The following is a 19,823-nucleotide window of genomic DNA, read 5'->3' on the forward strand; positions in this document are numbered from 1 at the left end:
GACCATTTTGAGCCTCTAACACTTAGCAGTTGATGTCAATTAAGTCTGAGGGCTGAAGGTTTAGGCCCTAGGAGGGAAATTAGGAACAACACGCAGAATCACTAACATTGGTCGGAGGGCACTTATGTCCAGTGCTAATGTTGTTTAGCTAGCGAGCTAAGCGGCTAAACTGACCTTTAAAATCATGGCTAAGCAGCTCCGGTCCTCTCCTAACCAACGACACTGGCCTTTCGATTTAATAATAAGAACTTTTGTTTAATTATCTACAAGCTACATCAATCAGAAGTTGCCATTACAGCTGAACAGTAACATGAGAGTCCATCAACATCCGGTGAGCGCCTCGTGTGTGCACCGATTGAAAGCAGCCGGCTGGGCAACAGTCGAAGATAAGTTCCTACCTTGAATGTCTGCCAGTGACGCCCTGTGGTAAAGACCTGAATCCATAGACTGTTTATAAAAATGGACGCATATATAAACATATATACTGTCAAAGCAACTGTGTTGTATGTATCAAATGTTTCAATATCGGTCAAGTTAAGCTCAATGTCTTTGTTTTAACTTAAGTGTCAAAACTGTAAGGTAGTTTGCAATGTGGAGGGGAAGCACAGGATGCTCAGCCTGACTGTTGCCAAGGTGATCCTGAGGATCTCCTGGGAGGAGTGGAGGCGCCACTGTTGGAGGAGGAAACAGGAGACGGCCCTCCTCGTCCAGGATCTCCATGTCACCCCGGAAGTTCCTTTGCTGGATTCTTTCTGCATCCAGGACATATGGAGTACACAGAGGTGCCACCTCAGCTGCATTCAGGACCCACCACGTGTGCAGCTGTACACAGAGACTGGTAGACTGACAAAGGGCGGGAGTCAGCCTTCTGGTTTCCACCTTAACCAGTTCATCCCAGGTACATGCGTGTGTCCCGTAGCTTGTGGTTAAGTATATTGTGTATTATCATTTCATGCAAACATAAAATTAATTTTTGATCCATTTTGACCTTTGTCCTCAAGCTCCAGTGCCAAGTACTTCCAAGCTCCTGGCAACACCTGCCAGACAGAGCAGGAGGAATAGCGAGTTGTCTTCCCTACCAGATACCAGGAGAGGCAGCCCAGGTGACAGTTCAAGGCAGCGACGGGGAACAACACCTCCTGTCCTGGGAAGGAGAGTCTCCAGAGGTGAGATTCACTTCAAATATCACTGTTTCCTCTAATGAATATCAGATCTGTATTAACACACTGCTCTCTGATTATCTTTCAGTTGTCTTCTTGGACTGAACTTGGGCCCTGCAAACTTGGCCAGTGTTAGCCGCCTGGTGGAGGCCATTTGCAACCAGCTCTGCCGTCCTCATCCGGTGGCCATGTGGTCCAGAGGGACCATGAGGACTCGGTGGTCATTCATTCACATCCAGCTCTTTGAATTAAATTGAGGACTCAGTGGTAAGAGTTTGTCATAAAGCTGTTGGTGTGTTGTAATCTGTTCTGTAATTTATCTTTTAATGAAAGCTAAAAATCCTAAAACAGTCTGTGTTTGTCTGTGTGTTCCAGGTGCTGGCCAGACTCTCCCTTCAGCAAAGGGTCTATCATTGGTACAGGTGGGACAAGGACAGCTCTTAAACTTCAATGTCCCGGAGGAGCAGCCTGGACCCTCATCCAGTGCTGTTGGTCCTCCCCTCGCTCATACGCCACCCCCCACTTCTGTTCAACCACCTCCTCTGCCTGGACTACGTGTACCCAGCACCAGAGCTTACAGGAAGAGGAAGGTGGCCCGAAGTTGCTGTGGCAGAGCAGGGGCCATTTACCCCATCTGCCTCATGATGAATATAACAGGTCACTTTGATGAATTATTGTTTTCATTGTCATTAAAATTGGTAAGTACATAAGACAAATTAGAAAAGCACAAACTCTAGTATCTATCTCTAGATCCTGTATTGTCACTGAAGGACAGCCACATTGAAACATTTCTATCATTTTTGTTGTTGATTCAAACAAACATAGAAGATCGAGAGCAGCTAAACAGCCAATTAAGGAAACAGGTAATCAGCAACAGAGAAACACTCTTCACATTTGGTTTTTTTTTTTAAACCAAAACTACACCCACTTTCGCACCTAGTCATTTTGCTGAGATATGTTTCTGAAGTATCAACATGCATTTCAACACGTAAAAACAACTTGATTCCTTTGAAAGTGAAAGATAGTTGCTGTATTATTTACTTTTGCTGCTCGAAACATAGACACACAAAGTCAAGTGACTATTTTACCACCAGCTGTTTGACGTATCTTAAAGTAAAAGGGAAGTGACACTGCTGAAATTCCTGCCTTCCTCTTTTTAATAAAGCAGCCATTTATTTAGTAAAGGTCTTTACTGTGTAGTTTTGACAAGTTAACTTGGTTTTTTTTTTTGGTTTTTTTTCTCTCTGCTGTTCCAGTCAGAAGGAATAACTGTCTTGACCTGGCCTAGCTGGTTAGTGTTCTTACCCGACACGTAAATTATTTCTGTTATCTGACTGTGAACATAAAGTGCACTGGAGCAGTTGGAGGTAGCATACGGGGGCAGTGCACTGTCAGTTTTGTTATTTAGTCTCAAATTTTTATTTATATATTTTTTTTAATTAACTGTAAAAAGAACATTGAGAATAACTTAATTTATACGCATTTTATTTTTCCTTGTTGTATTAAGGTATTTCTATTCTATCACTACAAATTCAATTAATGACTGATTTTCAGCTGATAAAAAGGCACCAATGTAATGTTGTTGATGGTAAATTCAAACATTTTCCACTTGAGGGCAGTGAAGTTTCAGAGCGGTTTTTCTAACCATAGCATACAGTACAACTGTAGTATGAACTCTATGACATCTAGTCTGACAACATGTGTAGTTAGTTTCTCTTCAACTTCAATATTTAAGTTACTTAAGATGCTGGTCTGTCTTGAACACTGCCAGTTAATCTCATTTATATTGCCCTGCCTACGGAATAACAAATGCTTTATTTACTTTTTACTGTCTGGAAATTAGGTCAAACTACAACATATCGTATATAAATACAAATCAGGGTGTTGAGAAATATTTCGAACATTCATGTACGAAAAGACCAATGGACTGACTGACTTGTGGTCACTTCTTTAAGTTAATTTTCTTGTCTCTTTATAATCATTTCGCATTTTTGGTCATTTTATGTCTTTTATTTGAGCACTATGACTTTCAAAAAAGAAATAAAGTCACTTCATACAGAGGCTCTGGGTGCAGTAGACCCATTCAGTAAATCAATCCATGCTGCAGCTGCACACAATGTGAGCACTACTGTTGCTGGAGCAGAAGTTCCATTTGCATATGTTGGTGTACAAAAAGTTAAATGTGTTGTGGCATGAGGTACATATATAATGTGATACTACGCAGTTCACACATTTTTTAACCACAGAATCAACTCTGGAAAACAAATTATCAGTGAACACGAGCATGCATAACAGCAACATGGTTAATTTTGGCTCAGCAGTGTGCATTGCTGTCTGTCATTTATACTGCCACTAGGAGGCAGCAAATTTAAAAATCTGATACTACATGTAGGATCTTAGATTAAACCAGAAGTTAGACCAATTTTCTATTAACAATCGCTTTAACTTTTAATAGGCTAACTTAATGCAGTACAACAAGATAGTCTGTTGAAAGTGCAACCTGAGGGCTAATCATTGCATTGAAGGTATGTTAACGTAACCCGTTTCTAAAAGGAAGGGCTTGGATTCTTTCAAGTCTACCTTAAGACAACATTCACATACCCATATGTATGGTGAAAGATTTATTAGCCATTGTAATAATTTCTCCTGTCCACATTGGCTGCGAAGTGATCCCTTCCTATAGCACAACTCCACTGTAAGTGACGGCGGACACAATCCACAGGACTCATTCTGTGCAACAATTAATTCTAAAGTTCAGCCTAAGTCAGTACGATGTTTCAATAGTCTGCCTTAGACAAAACAAGTTGGTCTTCCAAAGGTCTTTTTAGTACATAATTCTCTCCCTGCCTTTCCCTGTGTGTGCGTCTTTGCTTCCTGCTGGTTTGTGTCCAACTGTTATGAGTTCATCATCTTTGTAAAGTCCAACATAACTTCTTTATATACAAAGTTTATGATTTACTCTGCTTGTAATTTTAGCATGAAACACTGTGGACTGGATTTGATGTCCCATTTCTCACATTGTATAGTTGTGATGGGAGGAGAAAGGATTAGTTGGTTGTCTGGCAACTTCTCATGAATAAAAAAAAAAAAAACTCCAGGCCAAGAAATAGTTCCTCATGACACATGGCCCCTGTCAAACAAACAAGATATAATGTGTTTATTGGTGAGCTTCCTTTAAATTACACTTTTAAATTCCTTTTAAAATAGACTTAACCTTTAAGCTATCCTGTAAGTTTGAAAACTAAGGGGAAATGGATGCATGAAATCAAGGATCAATCCATTTTCTGCTGCTAATGCAGGGTTGGGTCCTGGTGGCAGGTCTGGTCAAGTAATCGAGACATCCTTCTCCTGAGCAATGTTTCCAGTTCCTCCTGGGGGCGTTCCCAGGGCTGATGAGATATATAATCAGTCCATTGTGTTCTGGGTCTATCCTGGGGCCACCTACCACTTGGACATGCCTGGAAGACCTCCAACGAAAGGCTTCGAGGAAGGATCCTGATCAGATGCCCGAACCACCTCAACTGGCTCTACTCCAAGATCCCTACATGGCAGAGGCAGAGGTTTGTGTTAGGGTGTTTTAAGAGTTATTTTTACGGGCATTTTAAGGACTAGTTTGGGAAAGCACACACTTCTGTTACTTCTCAACAAATGTGATTGTAACAATTTGAGAGGCAATGATTAACTCGGAGTGCCTGTAACTAAAGAGAATATGTAAATGTAGAGTAACAGGAACAGCAGGAAAAAGAGAACGGAAAGTAACAAACCGACACTAACAAGGGTTTTTTCATCCTGTTGATTCATACTTCTTGAAACACGGATAACATGACACCCAGATACTACCTTTAGGGGAACCACACAAACCACAGACCTTTTTTTTTCATGTAGAAAGCTTCCCTATACGTCACTTTAGATCATGACAGAAGCCATGAAACAAAAACCTTTCAGTACAATCTCAGGCTACAGACATGGAAACAACTTATCAATCATTTTTAACGTAAATGGACAGAACCAAAGAAACGGGAGCCAGGTAGGTTCTTATATGAATTAATTCTCGTCAAGAGCTATTTTCTAATGCAGGTCAAACTTTTTTTCCGGAATAATGAATCAATGAGTCTGTGGCGGGAAATGGTGCTACGGTGTGACACTGAAGATTTAGAGGATGATAATGTCGAGTTCGGTTTCTTCATGATGTATTTTTGAAGACAGATTACACATGTGTGCGTGTCTTACAATGAAACTGATAATGATGACATCAGTGATGGTGGTGAGGACACAGCCATAGTTTTTTTCTGAGTAGAATGATTACATCGAAGTTACGAAGTAAACTTAAAAGCTTTTTCTGAAGCTGTCACTGTACGTCACATCATCAAGTCTTCCATTGAAACAAGACATGAAATATTTTGGATGTTTGATTAAATTCCTGTTATTGTAAACGTACCCTAAACACAAGTATATCATTGTGAAAACAAACTTTTTAGACCTCTCATGATTGATATTAAACCCAGAAGATAACCTTGTATTTTATAATGTCAGCCAAATTTCAATAAGAAACATTTCACAGGGTGAGATATAGTCATACCATTTGAGAAGTTTCATTTCAGTAACCATTTAAAACCGTCTACTTTTGTGTTTTTGAACTACTGGCCCATGGAAAAGATAACAAACAGTTAACAAAGAGACGGAGAAATGTGGGCAACAAGCTGTTTGAAAATGAGAGATGTGGTTTGTGTGGGCAGTTATGAGAAGATGGAGGAAGTAAGAGGCTGAGAGAAGTCACACAGCAGAGGAGTGAGGAGAACAAAAGAGACTTCATGAGGCATTAAAAGGTCAAATGAAATGTTTTTTGCTAAATAAAAAAGAGTCTATACAGTAAAACTAGCAGCTCTGTGAGGCTGTGCTTTGAGCTGAATGCTAATGTCAGCATACTCACATGCTCACAATGGCACTTAAATGCAATGCACAAAATGAAATTTTGACCTGGTGGCAATAGAGGAAAAGTCATGGGTCAGTATGTTTCATTCTGTGGGGACCGTAAACGTTTTCACCAAATTTCAAGACAGTCCATCCAACAGTTTTCACTCCAAACATGTCAACTTACTGGTAGCGTTGGAGTAAAATAATGAGGCAATCACCACATTTATTGGGATACAACGTCTGATCCATAAACATCTGCACCAAAGTTTTGCAGCAGTCTACCTAGTACATGTTGACTAAACAATCTGACAAACCCACACGGTTTCTCTGATGATCAGCCCTGTCCCTGCTGTTGTTTCAGACTATGTTGCTTACTCCTACATGCTACGTGCTGCTGTTGCAGTAGATGTACATTTCTTAACAGACAACCCACACTGATTCAGTTATAGCGTTATAACTAAATGAGCAACAAAATTTCTTGCCCTTTGACTTTCACATACCTGCTTGAAACCTTAGCTAACTTGCTTGGTGATAGACAAGTGGGTGTTCACACCAAAAACCGCCCTGCACATTAACGATGCAGGTGGCTGCGTTGGTAGCAGCATGTTGCCTCAGGTATTTGTGAGATATAAAATATGATCGAGGAAGTCCAGTAGGAATAGCAGACTGATGAGACTTACCAGAAGCCAAAACACTGCACAGTGGGTTATAATACTCTGTGACAGGATTTTACAAATCTGTTGTTATTTGTTGTTACGGTAGAAACTTTGATGTAGCGGTCATGACAAGGTAAATTCAACATTCACCTTACAAGGTAAATTGCCAGGGATGTGTGTTGGCATGCATTACATTCGCAGCACCATATAACAAGACAGTCTACTGTGTTCATTAGTATCATACAGTGAGGATCTCGGCTTTATCACAAAGGACTAAGGTTGGGTTGTGTGGTCTAGATCTGGTGACCCAGTTAACAATCATGCCCAAATTCCCACGCTGAGGCTGTTCTGAACATTGCATCCTGCAGACTACATTTAACTCAAACATGATTGTGGGTTAGTTTTATTCTTATAAGCGTCATTAGGGACTGATTAAGATAGGAAGGTCAATAAACTCCAGCTGATTCTATGATTTCAACTAACATGAGTAGCTTTCAAAAAGAAAAGAGTTGAATGAATTGAAATGTTTGTATGACATGTAAAAACTACCACCCTCAGCAGCCAGTCTTACATAATGCATCAAGTAAATGCATCTAAAGGACTGACACTAGCCTGGCAATATGGCAGCTGTTAGAGGCTGTGACTTTAGAAATCTTTGCACCAGGACCACCAAGAAAAGCATAAGATAAGAGATAAGAGGACCATACTTACTGGATAGTAAATGTTTTTTTCCCTTCTTATTAGAAACAACAGTAGCTTTCTGGGAAGAGAAGGGGGTTAGGAAGTGGTTTGTGTGTGTGCTTATTGTGTGTGTGTTCATTTGTGTGGTTGTTTGCTTCTATCTCTATGAAAAGGAGAGAAGAAAGACAGAAAGAGAGAGGCCGAGAACAGTGTTAGCTTTTTCATTTCGCTGTTGGACTAGGTTTGGGGAAGTCCAAATGTCAGAAGAAAACAGATAAATATAAACTGAACCAAAATGCACCTTAGTGATAAGAGTTTACAAATAGAAAGAACCATCGAGCAGATAGTATCTGACAAACTGAGACAAGACATCTTAATTCTTTAGTTCTGCCAAGAACTAGCAGTGAGGTTTTTCCCACTATGAAGTTGCTAGTTACATGATGTGGTCAACTGAACTGAGTCACTCAAATTTCTAATGGTCACTTAAGAAATGCAGGAAAGGTAGGTGGTGGACTCCACAGAATGACTTTGAATGGTGTCATTAATCTCATGACATCAGACTTGATTTGACTATACAACAGCTACATATTCTCACCAAAGCAGAACAATTCTGACTATAGTCAGCATCATATTATGAGACTGAGCAAAAGCTTACTGACAAGTTGGTAAGTTATAGTCAACATGTCTCGGCAGATATCCGATTAGAATAGAGAGCTTGCAGCATTAGCATTTAGCCATCTGATTCAGAGCACAGAAACTGCCCCAAAACAGGAGGCTACCACTTTGAAATGACGTTAAAGGCGAAATTGAGCAATTTAGAATTGCACCACCATTAAGGTCCAATGAAATTGCAAAAAGGAGATTCATAAACGAATAGTCAAAACTGACAAAGTAGGAGCTGAGATTTTTAGTCCTGGGTTTGGATCTAGGATCCTGCACTTCCCATTATGGTACTTGATTGTGTCTTTTGTCAAGACTCTTTCTGTACACCTCAAACTCCATGTGCCCGGTTTGATTTGTTTGTCTATGCAAAGCTCCTCCAGGGCATTGTAGCAGTGCTCTCCGGCTAGTATATTGACTTTTTGACACAAGTGGTGCATTGCTCCTTTGAGATAAGATTTTTTTTTGTTGGTCAACAAAGTGACTTTGGATGTGACTGTGGACACTTGAGATTTAATTGTAATTTACAAGTTGGAACAAATTTCAGTGGATTTCAGGACATGCACATGTTTAAGCTACATCTTAAATTAGCATCATCAATCGGTTTTCAAGTTACACAGAAATTTCTTTTAGACTATGCATTGCTGGGGAAAATACTAATGTCTGATGCAAAGGCATGTATCATTAGAAATTGTGCAACAGGAAACCTCAAAGAAGCTTCCACTAAGTTTTAACCACTGCTGTGAACCAGTTCACAAGGTATATGAAACTGTTGCTCAACCATAGCATGATGAATACACTCACATCAAAGATCTTGTAATAATATTAAAAGTTTTGTAAATGAGATTTTAAACAATAATATAACAGCAAACAACTATTTTCTATGCAAAGATTTAGTGGAGTAATGGCGTCTCGAACAGAGAACGAAGGCACACCCCCTGTTTGTGTGGTAATGTGGGTCTCTCTGTTTTTTGTTTTGGTCGCTGGTGCAGCAGTGTGTATGTGTTAGTCCCCCCTGTTAAACTGTTGGTCGTCCCCACATTTATAGACACACAGGCAGCACCCACATGTAACATGGCACAGTGCCGTAAGCAGCGTTGAGGTAAAAGCGACCTTCCAAATTTTTCTCCACTGAAGAAACCACTTTTTTTTGGCTGAAAAGGCCCAGTCGGCTGGTGGCCAGTCAAAAAATCCATAAGGTTTCTACCTGCTCTATCAGTGTCTTTGCCAGCTCCGTCAGTGTCATTCATGAGGCCAGTCCCAGCGGATAAGTAAGGATGAATTTCTTTCCCAGTCTGACTGTGGAGCCAATACTGGTCTGGATTTCCCAAGATGGAGATTCCTACAAGCTGCTAAGGAGCTCTAGCTTGACTCGGAACTGGCTTTTGAACCGGCTAGCATTGCTGAGGAGCATATCACGGCAACGCAACCGTGGACTGGTTGTGGCTAAATTGTTTATTGTTTGCTCTCATGTATGCCGGGTAACTTTATTCAGTTGGTCTTTTTGCTGTGTTTCATGGCCGCTTATACTAGAACTGAGGCCGGAGGTGTGGCAGACGAAGCACTTGTTTTGGTTTTGAGATGCTGGTCAACATCTGGTGGCAGTGATGCCTGTATAACTTTCAATATAATCCAATCATATGTAATCTGTTATTATCGAGGCAGTTAGTAATCCTTGTCACCACAATAACATTACTCCATTTTTCATTATCCTTGTATGTATATCTTGGCTAGATTGTCTGAGGATTCCATCTAAATGCAACCTTTGGGGTGTGAACTGCCATTTTGTCTTTAAAATTTCAGGGTTTTGATCTTGTTCTGCCACAAGATGCCACATTGCTTTCTCAAGCACCCACTGAGGAACATCTGAGACACCCAGAACTGTACAATAGGATGGACTTGATATTACAGTTTACACTTTCTCTTACAGAAACTACAAAGAACTACTTTTATTGATACTGGACTGGACTAAGTATTTTGACCCTTATAAGCAGCATTTACAATAGAGAGAGGCCTGAATCTAATACGTACTGTGACTTTAAGAGGATCTATTCAATTCATCTTCCCTTTTCTCACCTTTTTAACAAGAGAGAACTTTTTTAACACTTATCCATAGCAAAGATAAAAGTGGACTTGTTAAATATGTCTTCCTGGCTACTGACACATTTGCTTGCTTCCTATAAAGTTTACAACTGGGAAGGTACACAAGTTAACGATTATAAGGAGGTCATGACTTGCAATCTGATTAATGTCATTTTGAGAACAGGAAGTGCACCTGTCAGAATAATGGAACATTTTGGTTCTCAGAAAAAACACTCTGACCTTTATTTAATTGCATAAACAGGTGACCGGGGGAGTCAGTAAAAACTTGCACGTTCGCCCGTGCACGGAAATGGAAAAAGAAAAAAATTTTGTTAACATAAATGTTGTATGCACGATGTAAAAAAAAGAAATCTTTGCTTTAATAGAAATATATTCTATTAAATGCTAAAGATCTTTAAAAAGATAAATATATTAAGATAAGATATTGTGGTGTTATTGTTATTGTGCAGAGTGACAGTTTTTGTAAGTGGGTCTGTGGCTGTTTGTGGTTTAGTTTGCAGTGGGCTGCGATAACCACGTACCACGAATCCTACATGAAACACACACACACACACACACACACACACACACACACACACACAGAGAGTTATTTTTCATCCTGTTTTTGACAGTGTTTAAATGTCATTGTGGTGTACATAGATAGATAGCTACTGGGAAAGACAAGAGACACACATCAGACTGTATTCACACCAAAGTAGCAAGTATCTACCTGTGTCGAGACTGCATTGTGGATTTATTATTTTTCCCCTTTGTTTCTAGTTATAGAAACAGCTGCACAACAAGTAAAGCCATTAAGATATGCAATTTATTAGTCAAAGGCAAATAAAAGAGGAAACTGCTCTGAAGAACAAAATTAATTGGTTATTTTTACAAATGTAATCAGTGAAAAGCAACATTTTACCAATACCACACGCTTTTACATCTGGAGATTTGTTCATGGCTCTGCTTTAAATTCCTGAGAAGGAAACCAGTTGGATGAACAATACATGTTCAAACAGGAACAGATGTTTATCTTATATGAAATGGAAAATAAGCTTATTTGCTTTTTGAATGAACAAAACCCACAATTGTCATTTACAGTTGTATAAATACAGAATGTATTAGTCAAAGGCAAATAAAAGAGGAAACTGCTCTGAAGGGTTAAAATGCTTACCACAAAAACGTAATTTTACACCATCAAGTTTAAGTGTGGGGGCGGATGCAAACCTATGAAAGACTGATCTTGAATGATTCACTTTCTTAGTAGTTACCTTCAGAGTATGAATATTATCTTCTATATTTCTTTGTTTTATGGGGGTGGCTGTTGGCCATTTCCTCTGAGGAAAAACTTTATTTACCAGATATTCTCTTACAGGGCATCAAGTGGAATGAAACCAGTGCTTTGAAGCAGATCCTGAACAGCTTCGCCAACAGGTAAGATACTAAAGCGAGGTCTTTGTTGACTTCATATTTCATATTTATTTCTTAGATTAAGTGTGTCAATGTCAAAACATGCAAGCGGCGACATATCACACACTGTTTCATGTCACTAGGTGCTAAGATAAGATGTGATACCTAAACAGGTGGGCTGCTCTGTTTAAACATGGGGGAATTTTCCTGTTTTTTTCTGTTTGTTTTACATTAGGTTGTTCAGTTTCATCACTTAGTCATCAGCAGAGCTCTATACCCACATCTAATAGATATATGATGTCATTCATTAACTGTGGCATTCTTCAGTTGTCAACTGCTGGGACTCACCATACCGTATGTTTAGTTTTTAGTTTTGTTTAGTTTTCTTTGTGGATTGGAGGAGATGAAAGTAGTCTTTCCTTTAGGCTGTGTACAGCGCCAACAGCCTTTACTCGGCAGGGAAACCTCTGTGTAGCCTGAGAGGCAAAACCCAGGGCAAAAAGTCTAGATTAAATTACATGCTGTTTAAGCTTATTGCTTTGAGCAAATCAACTTTTTTTTTTATCATCTTAGATCTTCTCTCTTCTTGATTTCAGCAGCTGACAGCAACAGGACAGTGTTCACAGAGATATTAGGGAGACAAAAATTGAATTTTGAAAAAAAAAGTAAAAAAGTAATTTGATTAACTGCCCTTGTTTCCAGTCAGATCCTGTAATAGCAGAAGCGTGGAGGTGACAGGATACATGCACATTAAGTAAAGCGTAGTAGGTATGTCAGGGTAGGTGGTTAGTATGGAACGAAGAGTGGAATTTTGCCCCACTTAAAGCCATGCAGTTAGTTAAGATGATATAAAGTGATTACTTTAGTATGTCTACTGCTGCCAAAAGTCAAGAATAGACTTCCAGTGATCTGGGAATAACTACATACCCGCTGAGAATCTAATCCTGTTTTGATGACATCCAGTGGTTCAACTTCTCACATTGTAACAATTAGGGATGCTGGGTCAAGCAGGTTGGACAAACCTAAGTATGGAGGGCAGCAAAACACACTTTATAAATCTAAGCACAGTGGATCAAAGTGCTGTGAAGCAGGGCTCCGGATCTCACCTAGGTAGATGCTGTTTTCAATCTATATGTCAATGAAATGAAATAAATAAAATCAGATAAAAGTTACAGATAAAAAGATTTAATTAAATGTGTGTTGACTCCAACATGGGTCTAACCTGAGTTAACAGAGAATTTCCCTCCAAAGTATTGCATAACATTTTATTATTAATCTGTCACATCCTAACAGGTGTTTTTCAGTCTGTGTATATGGAACCAGAGCACACAGGATGTGAAACATTTCTATTTCTGCTTTTGCCATCACCTGTTGGTGTCACTACTGTTTCTCGGCATATTTGTGGTCAGGGGTATTTTTGGGCTGTGCAGATAAAAACTGACAAACAACAGGCCATTGATACTAAATAAAGAAGCAGAGCCATATTGTATGTCATTCCTCTACATTTTGTCGACAACTGCATCTTTCCATCTGCCCAGGATGAGAAGAGGGGGAAAGCAATGAGTTACACCTTGAAGCAGTCAACCGGCTTTGGAAACCAACTATCCTGAAGATTTGATTTCTCCCAGAAAAGAAAAACAACTTATGACACGATAAATGGAGAGAAACAAGAAAAGCCTTCTCCTGTTTCTACTTCTAGCTCTGCTTCATGTCTGCACTGTCAGAATGGAGGTTGCAGACTGTCCGAGCCACCCAGATAAAAGTTTGTGATCTTTTTTGATAACTTGATTTATATCGTTATTTTGTGTTGCATAATTGATTTCAACATCTTCTGAAAAATGACAGTCACACACTGTCGCAGCTCTAACTTGGCATTTCACCTCTGTCTTATTATTTCTCACAGATCTCACCTGCTACAATGACTACGATCGTAACATCACTTGTGTGTGGAACAGTGCATACGACCACACGGATGCTGTGTGCACACTACACGCTAAAAGGAATATTTCGAACAAGTAAGGACAGCAGTCAGTAAAAGAAAAACTAGTCATGTACTTACAGCAGATGCAAATATACTGTATGTGCACAAAAGTAGTAAAATGAAATTGAACATGACTTTTTTTTTTTTTTTCAGGAAACGTGAATATTACACTTGCTGTAAGCTAGAGCCTGTTGACATCTCCAGACCAGCGCTAAAGAAGTGCTCCCTGTACTTCCACAAAGATAACATTGTGAGTCTGAGAAGTTCTGTAGAAAAACAAACTCTATGTAACTCTCTTATCTCTAGTCTTAAATCAAGCATTATCATTGGCTATATATCTTACTTTATTTTGTATTGTTTTATGAATGTTTTCTAAGTGCAATATTGTTTTCTTCATATTTTCTCAGTTTCAGTGGTTCCATGTATTGTCCATTGATCTGATCTGTGAGGATGTGAAGAAAATTTATACAATTTCCTACAAGCCAGTTTGCCACAGTGAGTATACTGAATGATATATTGACCTTTTGTGACATAACTTGTGAGATATTCATTTTGAACTTAAACAAACTATGTTTGTGTGATCCTGCAGTAAAGCTGAACCCTCCAGTAAAACCAGATATCAACTTTACCACCATTTCCTGGTTTCCCCAAGTTGCACCCTATTCGAGACTCAACGTTTACGCCTCGCAGCTGCAGTGGAAAACAGAGGATCAGTCATGGAGTGTGTGTATACATTTTGTGTGTGTGTTCAAACTGGGCTACACAGAAATCTAGAAAAGAAAAGAAAAGAAAAGAAAAGAAAAGAAAAGAAAAGAAGCAACACAGCCATAGCTGTGAGCCTCTGGCTACGGTTAGCAGAAGGCTAAACTATTAACAACATTCAACATCGCCACTCATCACCTGCTTTTAATCTATCAACACAACCAACTACTACAACATAATTATTTATAAGAGGAGAATGATGATAGCAGCCTGTTACCTGTACGGAAGAGGTACAGCCATTTCTCTCCTTCAATGAAACGCTTCCCCAATAATGACGCACACTTCCATCTGAGGGGATGTGCACAAACATTTATGGAGCAGCCAATGAATGCTCTCTCTCTCTGAAAAGATCTCTGATTGGTCCATCACGTGCTAGATTTAATAAAGCCTGAAAAAAAAAAATCGAGAGGAAGTACAGACATCTAGTTTGCTTTCAGACCACTTGAATTACAATATGCTGAAGGAACCCAGATACCAAAATGAAACTTCTGGCCCAACATATGCCTTGGTCTTAGGCCTGAGTCTGGCCCACATACTTCCACATCTGGGCACAGTCCAGCTGTTATGCTCTGGTCTCAGAAATATTAGACAATCATGCTGTACATGGGCCATATTCGGGCCTTGGAACCCAAGTATGGGCCGGATTTATTTTTGCCATGTGCCTACCCCAAATTTAATACATGAAATATATGAATTGATGAAATGAGTGTGTATGTATGTTAAATGATTTACACAAGCAGCAGTAAAAGAACAGACATGACAATCAGCCATTAAATTTGTGTCTTCTTTGTCAGGATCCCTCTGTGCAGAAAAAATACAAAGAATGCAATTTGAACATGAAATGAGTGTGTGTTGTGTATGTTAAATGACTTATACACATAATCTGTGTCTTGTGTGAATCAGCCTGTTAAAGCTCCACATTTGTGTCTCCTTTGTCAGGATCCCTCTGTGCAGGAAAAAAAAAACCTTTGCAATTTGGAGCACAAGACAGAGTGCGAGATAGAGCTGGACCCCGACCTGCTTATAAAAGGAGAGAGGTACGAGGCACGTGTTCGAGTGAAGGCTGAAGAACGGGTCGGATCAATCTGGAGTGACTGGAGCCCCACTGCATCATGGGTGTCACCTGAAGGTAGACCAAAACCACCACCACCACTATCAGGTAAATGTTGTTAAATATGAACAAAATTAATTGGTTTAGTTTTACAAATGTAATCAGTGGAAAGCAACATTTTACCAATACCACACACTTTTACATCTGGAGATTTGTTCATGGCTCTGCTTTAAATTCCTGAGAAGGAAACCAGTTGGATGAACAATACATGTTCAAACAGGAACAGATGTTTATCTTATATCACATGGAAAATAAGCTTATTTGCATTTTGAATGAATAAAACCAACATTTGTCATTTACAGTGGTATAAATACAGAATGTTTACCTCTTAGCTAATCTGGGTGATGTGCTCTGTCCTGTGTTTGTCAGGTGTTGCCGCGAAGATATGGGGCATGATCATCGCAGGCGCAGGGTTTGCCTTCTTTCTGGCTGTCATACTCTTGAGGAATGACAAAGGCACCTGGTGAGAAGACAAGATATATTTCTATTCTGATCTTTTGTGTTCAAGAAAAATATGTTTTATCCGACAGCTCTGATTAAAGTTTATGTTATTTTGTCTTTTAGGGTTTACGAGAAGATCAAAGGTTCGCCCATACCAGACCCAAGAAAATCCTCCCTGAAGAATATGAATTTCCAGGTGAGCCTATGAAATATTTTTCTTATTTTTCATCACTTGTTTTAATGTGTTGCCAATTACAACATATTAAGGCTGCTCTAAGTTGTAGGCACAAGCAGCATTTAGGAGACAAAGTGCATCAATAGCATTAACGTAGACCTTCTTTGAAAAGCATCTGACTCTTGAGCTAGATGTTCAATTTTCTTCTCCGTTCAGTCGGTAACAGCTCTTTAAGGCTTACCAGAGTTTTCTATCATGAAAACACCTGACAGCTGCAATAATAGCAATGAGAGTGAACCAAAATTTGTCTCTAAATTTGCAAATCAGAAAACCAAAACAATGAGCTGAAAGGCGTTAAAATGCTCCATAAAGCTGAGGGGAACTGTACAGTGCTTCTGCAGGTTCGTCACTATCATCACATGCTCTGACATTACACATTATCATTTGATCTGCTGTTAATATGAAAATATCAGTTAGTGCAGTTTTCACTGTAGCACACTAGAGAACATCATGACATGAAACAGCAAGATTTACAGCCAACGTGAGATGTGAAACCAGACAGAAAAACTAATCATCAGGCACATTTATAATCCAAAGGAACAATATTTACCCAGTTTTACAATCTTATTGTCTAGTGCAGATTTAATTTATTCTTTATTTTTAATCTTTCCAATTCCTGCTCTTCATCTCCCACCTTTTATCTTTTCCCCTCCAGAATTGGTTGAGCCCTCACTCGACCAGCAAACTCTTTCTCTCCTTGAAACCGGAGGATATCATCTCTGTAGAGGTAACCTCCACTGCGGATGCTGTCACACGGTGCAAGAAAGAGGCGGCACTGCTGGAGAAGATGAAAAGCGAGAATGGCTATGAGTCGACCAGTTCCAGCTTCTCCAATCCCAGTTACTCCCACCTGTGTGCTACTCCTCCGGTCTCCTCGTCCACCACAGGGAATGTGGAGCCCTGTACCGCTGATACACCTAATGGGTCTGTTGGTAGTCAGGTTGATGGTAAAACTGCAGAAGAGGTTAGGGAGGAAGAAAGAAAGAAAGAACTGGAGATCCAGCAGTTGCTTTCCAAAGGCAACAACAACAGTGAGCCAGTGCAGGTCATTTCAGACTATGAGAAACCGCCGGTCGAGCGCTTCAGGCTCCAGAGTCTTGACTCAGGTATGTTCAGTGGCGAAGACGTTAGTCAAGAGAGTCTTGACTCAGGTATGTGCAGTGGCGAAGACATTAGTCAAGAGAGTCTGGAAGCAGATAGCATTGGTGCGACTGACAGCCATGATGAGGGGTCAGAGGACAAAAAGCAGGAGAGAGAGGGAGGGGATGGAAAAGTAGGTTTCAAGATGCTGTTTGGAGGCAGTGGAAGCCTTTTTGGCCAGCAGTGTATTCAGGTTTGTTCTGATTATGAGCAAGTCCAGAGGATGCCTCCTTGCAGCCCTGAGCTGCCCAGCATGGATTCAGGGGTTTGTAGTGGGAGCGAAGAGCAGGTGAGTCATGAGGAGAGCCTGGAGGACTTTGATAAGTCCATTGAATCCACAAGCTTCCAGTTTCCTCTGACTCTTCCCTGTACTTTACCATGCGCCTTGTCTTCTTTCCCACAACTACCTTTGAAGTTCTCTGGAACAGATATGAGTCCACCTCTACAACCTTCAAGTCCAAGTCACAAACTGGAGGGGATCGCTCTGATGACAATGTCCAGGTCAATGGAACCTTCTGGTGATGGATATATGCCAGCGAGACAGGAAGAGAGTTAAAAACAGATATCTCTGCAGTATGTAGTAAACGGTAAATGAGGTAGAATATGATATGAAGCACACGGAGGATTATTGACCAGCTGGATTCATTCAGTTACCTCATGCTTGTTAATCATTCTCAGCAGTACGTAACATCATAGCATTTTATACATTTATTAAGTGTTCAATGTCCCTGAAAGAAGGTTTGATTTAATGATTAGATTTTTTCCCTGTACTCTCATAAAACATATTTATGATGAATAGTTATCATTTATTTACCTGCATGCTGAGTTCCTTAGCTTGATGAGACAACATAAGTAAACAAAAATAATGACAATATTACATAATTAGTTAGCTAGTTTTGCTATTGCTACATATGCAGTTTTAGCATTAACAGCTGTTTACTTTCCAGTCTAGAAGAAAATTTGCAAGTTCAGCATCAAACCTCATTTACTACTTACTTTACTCTCCAAGAGCTTTCTCTATCTGTGGAAATCAACACCTTGCCTCTATCTCTTGTCTTGTCTCTATCATGTCTTCTACTGAAGTTAGCACGCTAACCAGCTACCCCCAGCCCATCTCATTTTTTAATGAGAATGACTCATATTATTATAAAGACAATAATGGCAGAAGCTCTTGTCATGCGACAATCACCACAACCTGCTCCTGGCAAGAAACCACGTTTGGCAGCAGAGAAAACTGACAAATAGCCCCTTTAAACATTGGGGGAAAAAATGAAAAATATGTGTATTTCGTTTTGCTCATTGCGAGAGCCGTAGAGACCATGATATTGTATGATTAATATCGTGAAGATCAACTGTTACTGTAGCTCTTGAGGCATTTTCTACTTGTTTTATAAGGATCCATAAATGTCACTGGTGAACATTAAAATGGCCGCTCTGTAAGTACAATGATGCTGATTTGACCAACATTAGTTTATGTGTCCGCTCCTGTTTTTTTTAAATTCCATCAGCGGGATCGGGGGTCAGAGGTCAGAGGTCAGACTCACTGATGACTGTAGATATAAGAGGATTGTGTCTGATGGAAAAAGCTATACCGAACCATAAAATGTTAGTGTTATTTGTTACTTAACCTTAGACCACCAAGAATAGCTAGGTTATTTTTTTATGTTTTTTAATCATTAAGGTATCTTGTCAAACATGTTGAATGTATTTCCTACCTCGTAAAGCCTTTGCAAAGCATTTATTTTTGAATGTTTAGAGACCTTTTTACTCAGGCTTGCAGTATTCTTCTTCTCCTCTTTTAACAGTGCATTGATACTGTACCCACTGGCTGACTGTTAGTACAGGCTGCAGTCAACAGAATTGTTTTATTGAGTCTCTCCTGTGCTCATGGCTCATGTGTGTGTTCAACAAGATGTATAAACAATACAAAGACCTACTCATACTTCATTGCACCACTAAAGGTCCGAAACTCTAAAGGAGAGCTATAAGGTCACCATAAATATTAATTTTACTGATTTATATTGGTGTGGCAGCTATATTAAACATTGTCTTTTTTAAAAAAAATCTTTTTTAACCCTTTATTTCTTTCTTAATAAAAGCAAATGTCAATAAAAGGACAAAGGTTTTTGTGGATGAACAGTCAAAAAGTTCCCTTTTGCCACTCACCTGCCATGTCACTTGATTTGTTGCTGTTTTCACTCTACACTGTATGCAGTAATGTAATGTACATGCTGAAGAAGACAACTTTGCTCAATGTGAGCCATAATCCTTATAATATTGTCTGTAGTTGAATTCAACATAAAATGGAAATAAACTATCTACCTGCTTTCAATCAGTGAACTGAAGTGTTACAGTATCTCGTTAGCTGTCAAATGAATGTAGTTCAGTAGAAAGTACAATATTTCCCTCTGATATGTAGGGGAGTAGAAGTACAAAGTAGCATAAAATGGACATTGTATAAATGTACTTAATTACTTTCCACCAATGCTAATTAGCTTTCAGCACACATTTTTAATATTGTTTAATTACTGAATTCCTGAGTGAAAACAAAGGGGTGCCTATTATAGAAGCTAATATCAAAAAGGTAAAA

At 39.4% G+C, this 19,823-nt stretch overlaps 1 protein-coding gene and 1 long non-coding RNA gene across 3 annotated transcripts; one reads left to right on the top strand and one right to left on the bottom strand.

The window, feature by feature from the left end:
• The first annotated feature begins 4,604 nt into the window (after nt 1-4,604).
• On the top strand, nt 4,605-19,565 carry LOC130166008 (interleukin-2 receptor subunit beta-like). Of its 2 annotated transcripts, none has more exons than XM_056371266.1 (11): nt 4,605-4,720; nt 11,529-11,587; nt 13,102-13,325; nt 13,467-13,578; nt 13,698-13,794; nt 13,952-14,039; nt 14,134-14,267; nt 15,246-15,465; nt 15,787-15,880; nt 15,982-16,054; nt 16,749-19,565. In XM_056371266.1, exons 3-11 carry the CDS (start codon nt 13,220-13,222, stop codon nt 17,787-17,789), a joined length of 1,965 nt encoding a protein of 654 aa, XP_056227241.1. In that variant the 5' UTR covers nt 4,605-4,720; nt 11,529-11,587; nt 13,102-13,219; the 3' UTR covers nt 17,790-19,565. The 2 variants fall into 2 exon arrangements, with proteins under 2 accessions (XP_056227241.1, XP_056227240.1); XM_056371265.1 differs by lacking the exon at nt 4,605-4,720 and adding an exon at nt 5,098-5,187.
• Nucleotides 15,344-15,871, bottom strand: LOC130166014 (uncharacterized). The gene is made up of 3 exons (XR_008827092.1): nt 15,743-15,871; nt 15,554-15,594; nt 15,344-15,429 (listed from the first exon to the last, which is right to left on the bottom strand). It is a non-coding gene; the product is annotated as an uncharacterized LOC130166014 (long non-coding RNA).
• Nucleotides 19,566-19,823: the final 258 nt, after the last annotated feature.

The sequence above is a fragment of the Seriola aureovittata genome, chromosome 3, assembly GCF_021018895.1.
Source record: "Seriola aureovittata isolate HTS-2021-v1 ecotype China chromosome 3, ASM2101889v1, whole genome shotgun sequence".
Taxonomy (NCBI): Eukaryota; Metazoa; Chordata; class Actinopteri; order Carangiformes; family Carangidae; genus Seriola; species Seriola aureovittata.

Excerpts from the sequence above, each read along its gene's own strand:
- LOC130166008 (XM_056371266.1), top strand. The coding sequence starts at position 13,220 with ATGGAGAGAAACAAGAAAAGCCTTCTCCTGTTTCTACTTCTAGCTCTG. Across the intron at positions 13,326-13,466 it reads TCCGAGCCACCCAGATAAAA|ATCTCACCTGCTACAATGAC; the intron begins GTTTGTGATCTT and ends TATTTCTCACAG. Across the intron at positions 16,055-16,748 it reads TGAAGAATATGAATTTCCAG|AATTGGTTGAGCCCTCACTC; the intron begins GTGAGCCTATGA and ends TTTCCCCTCCAG.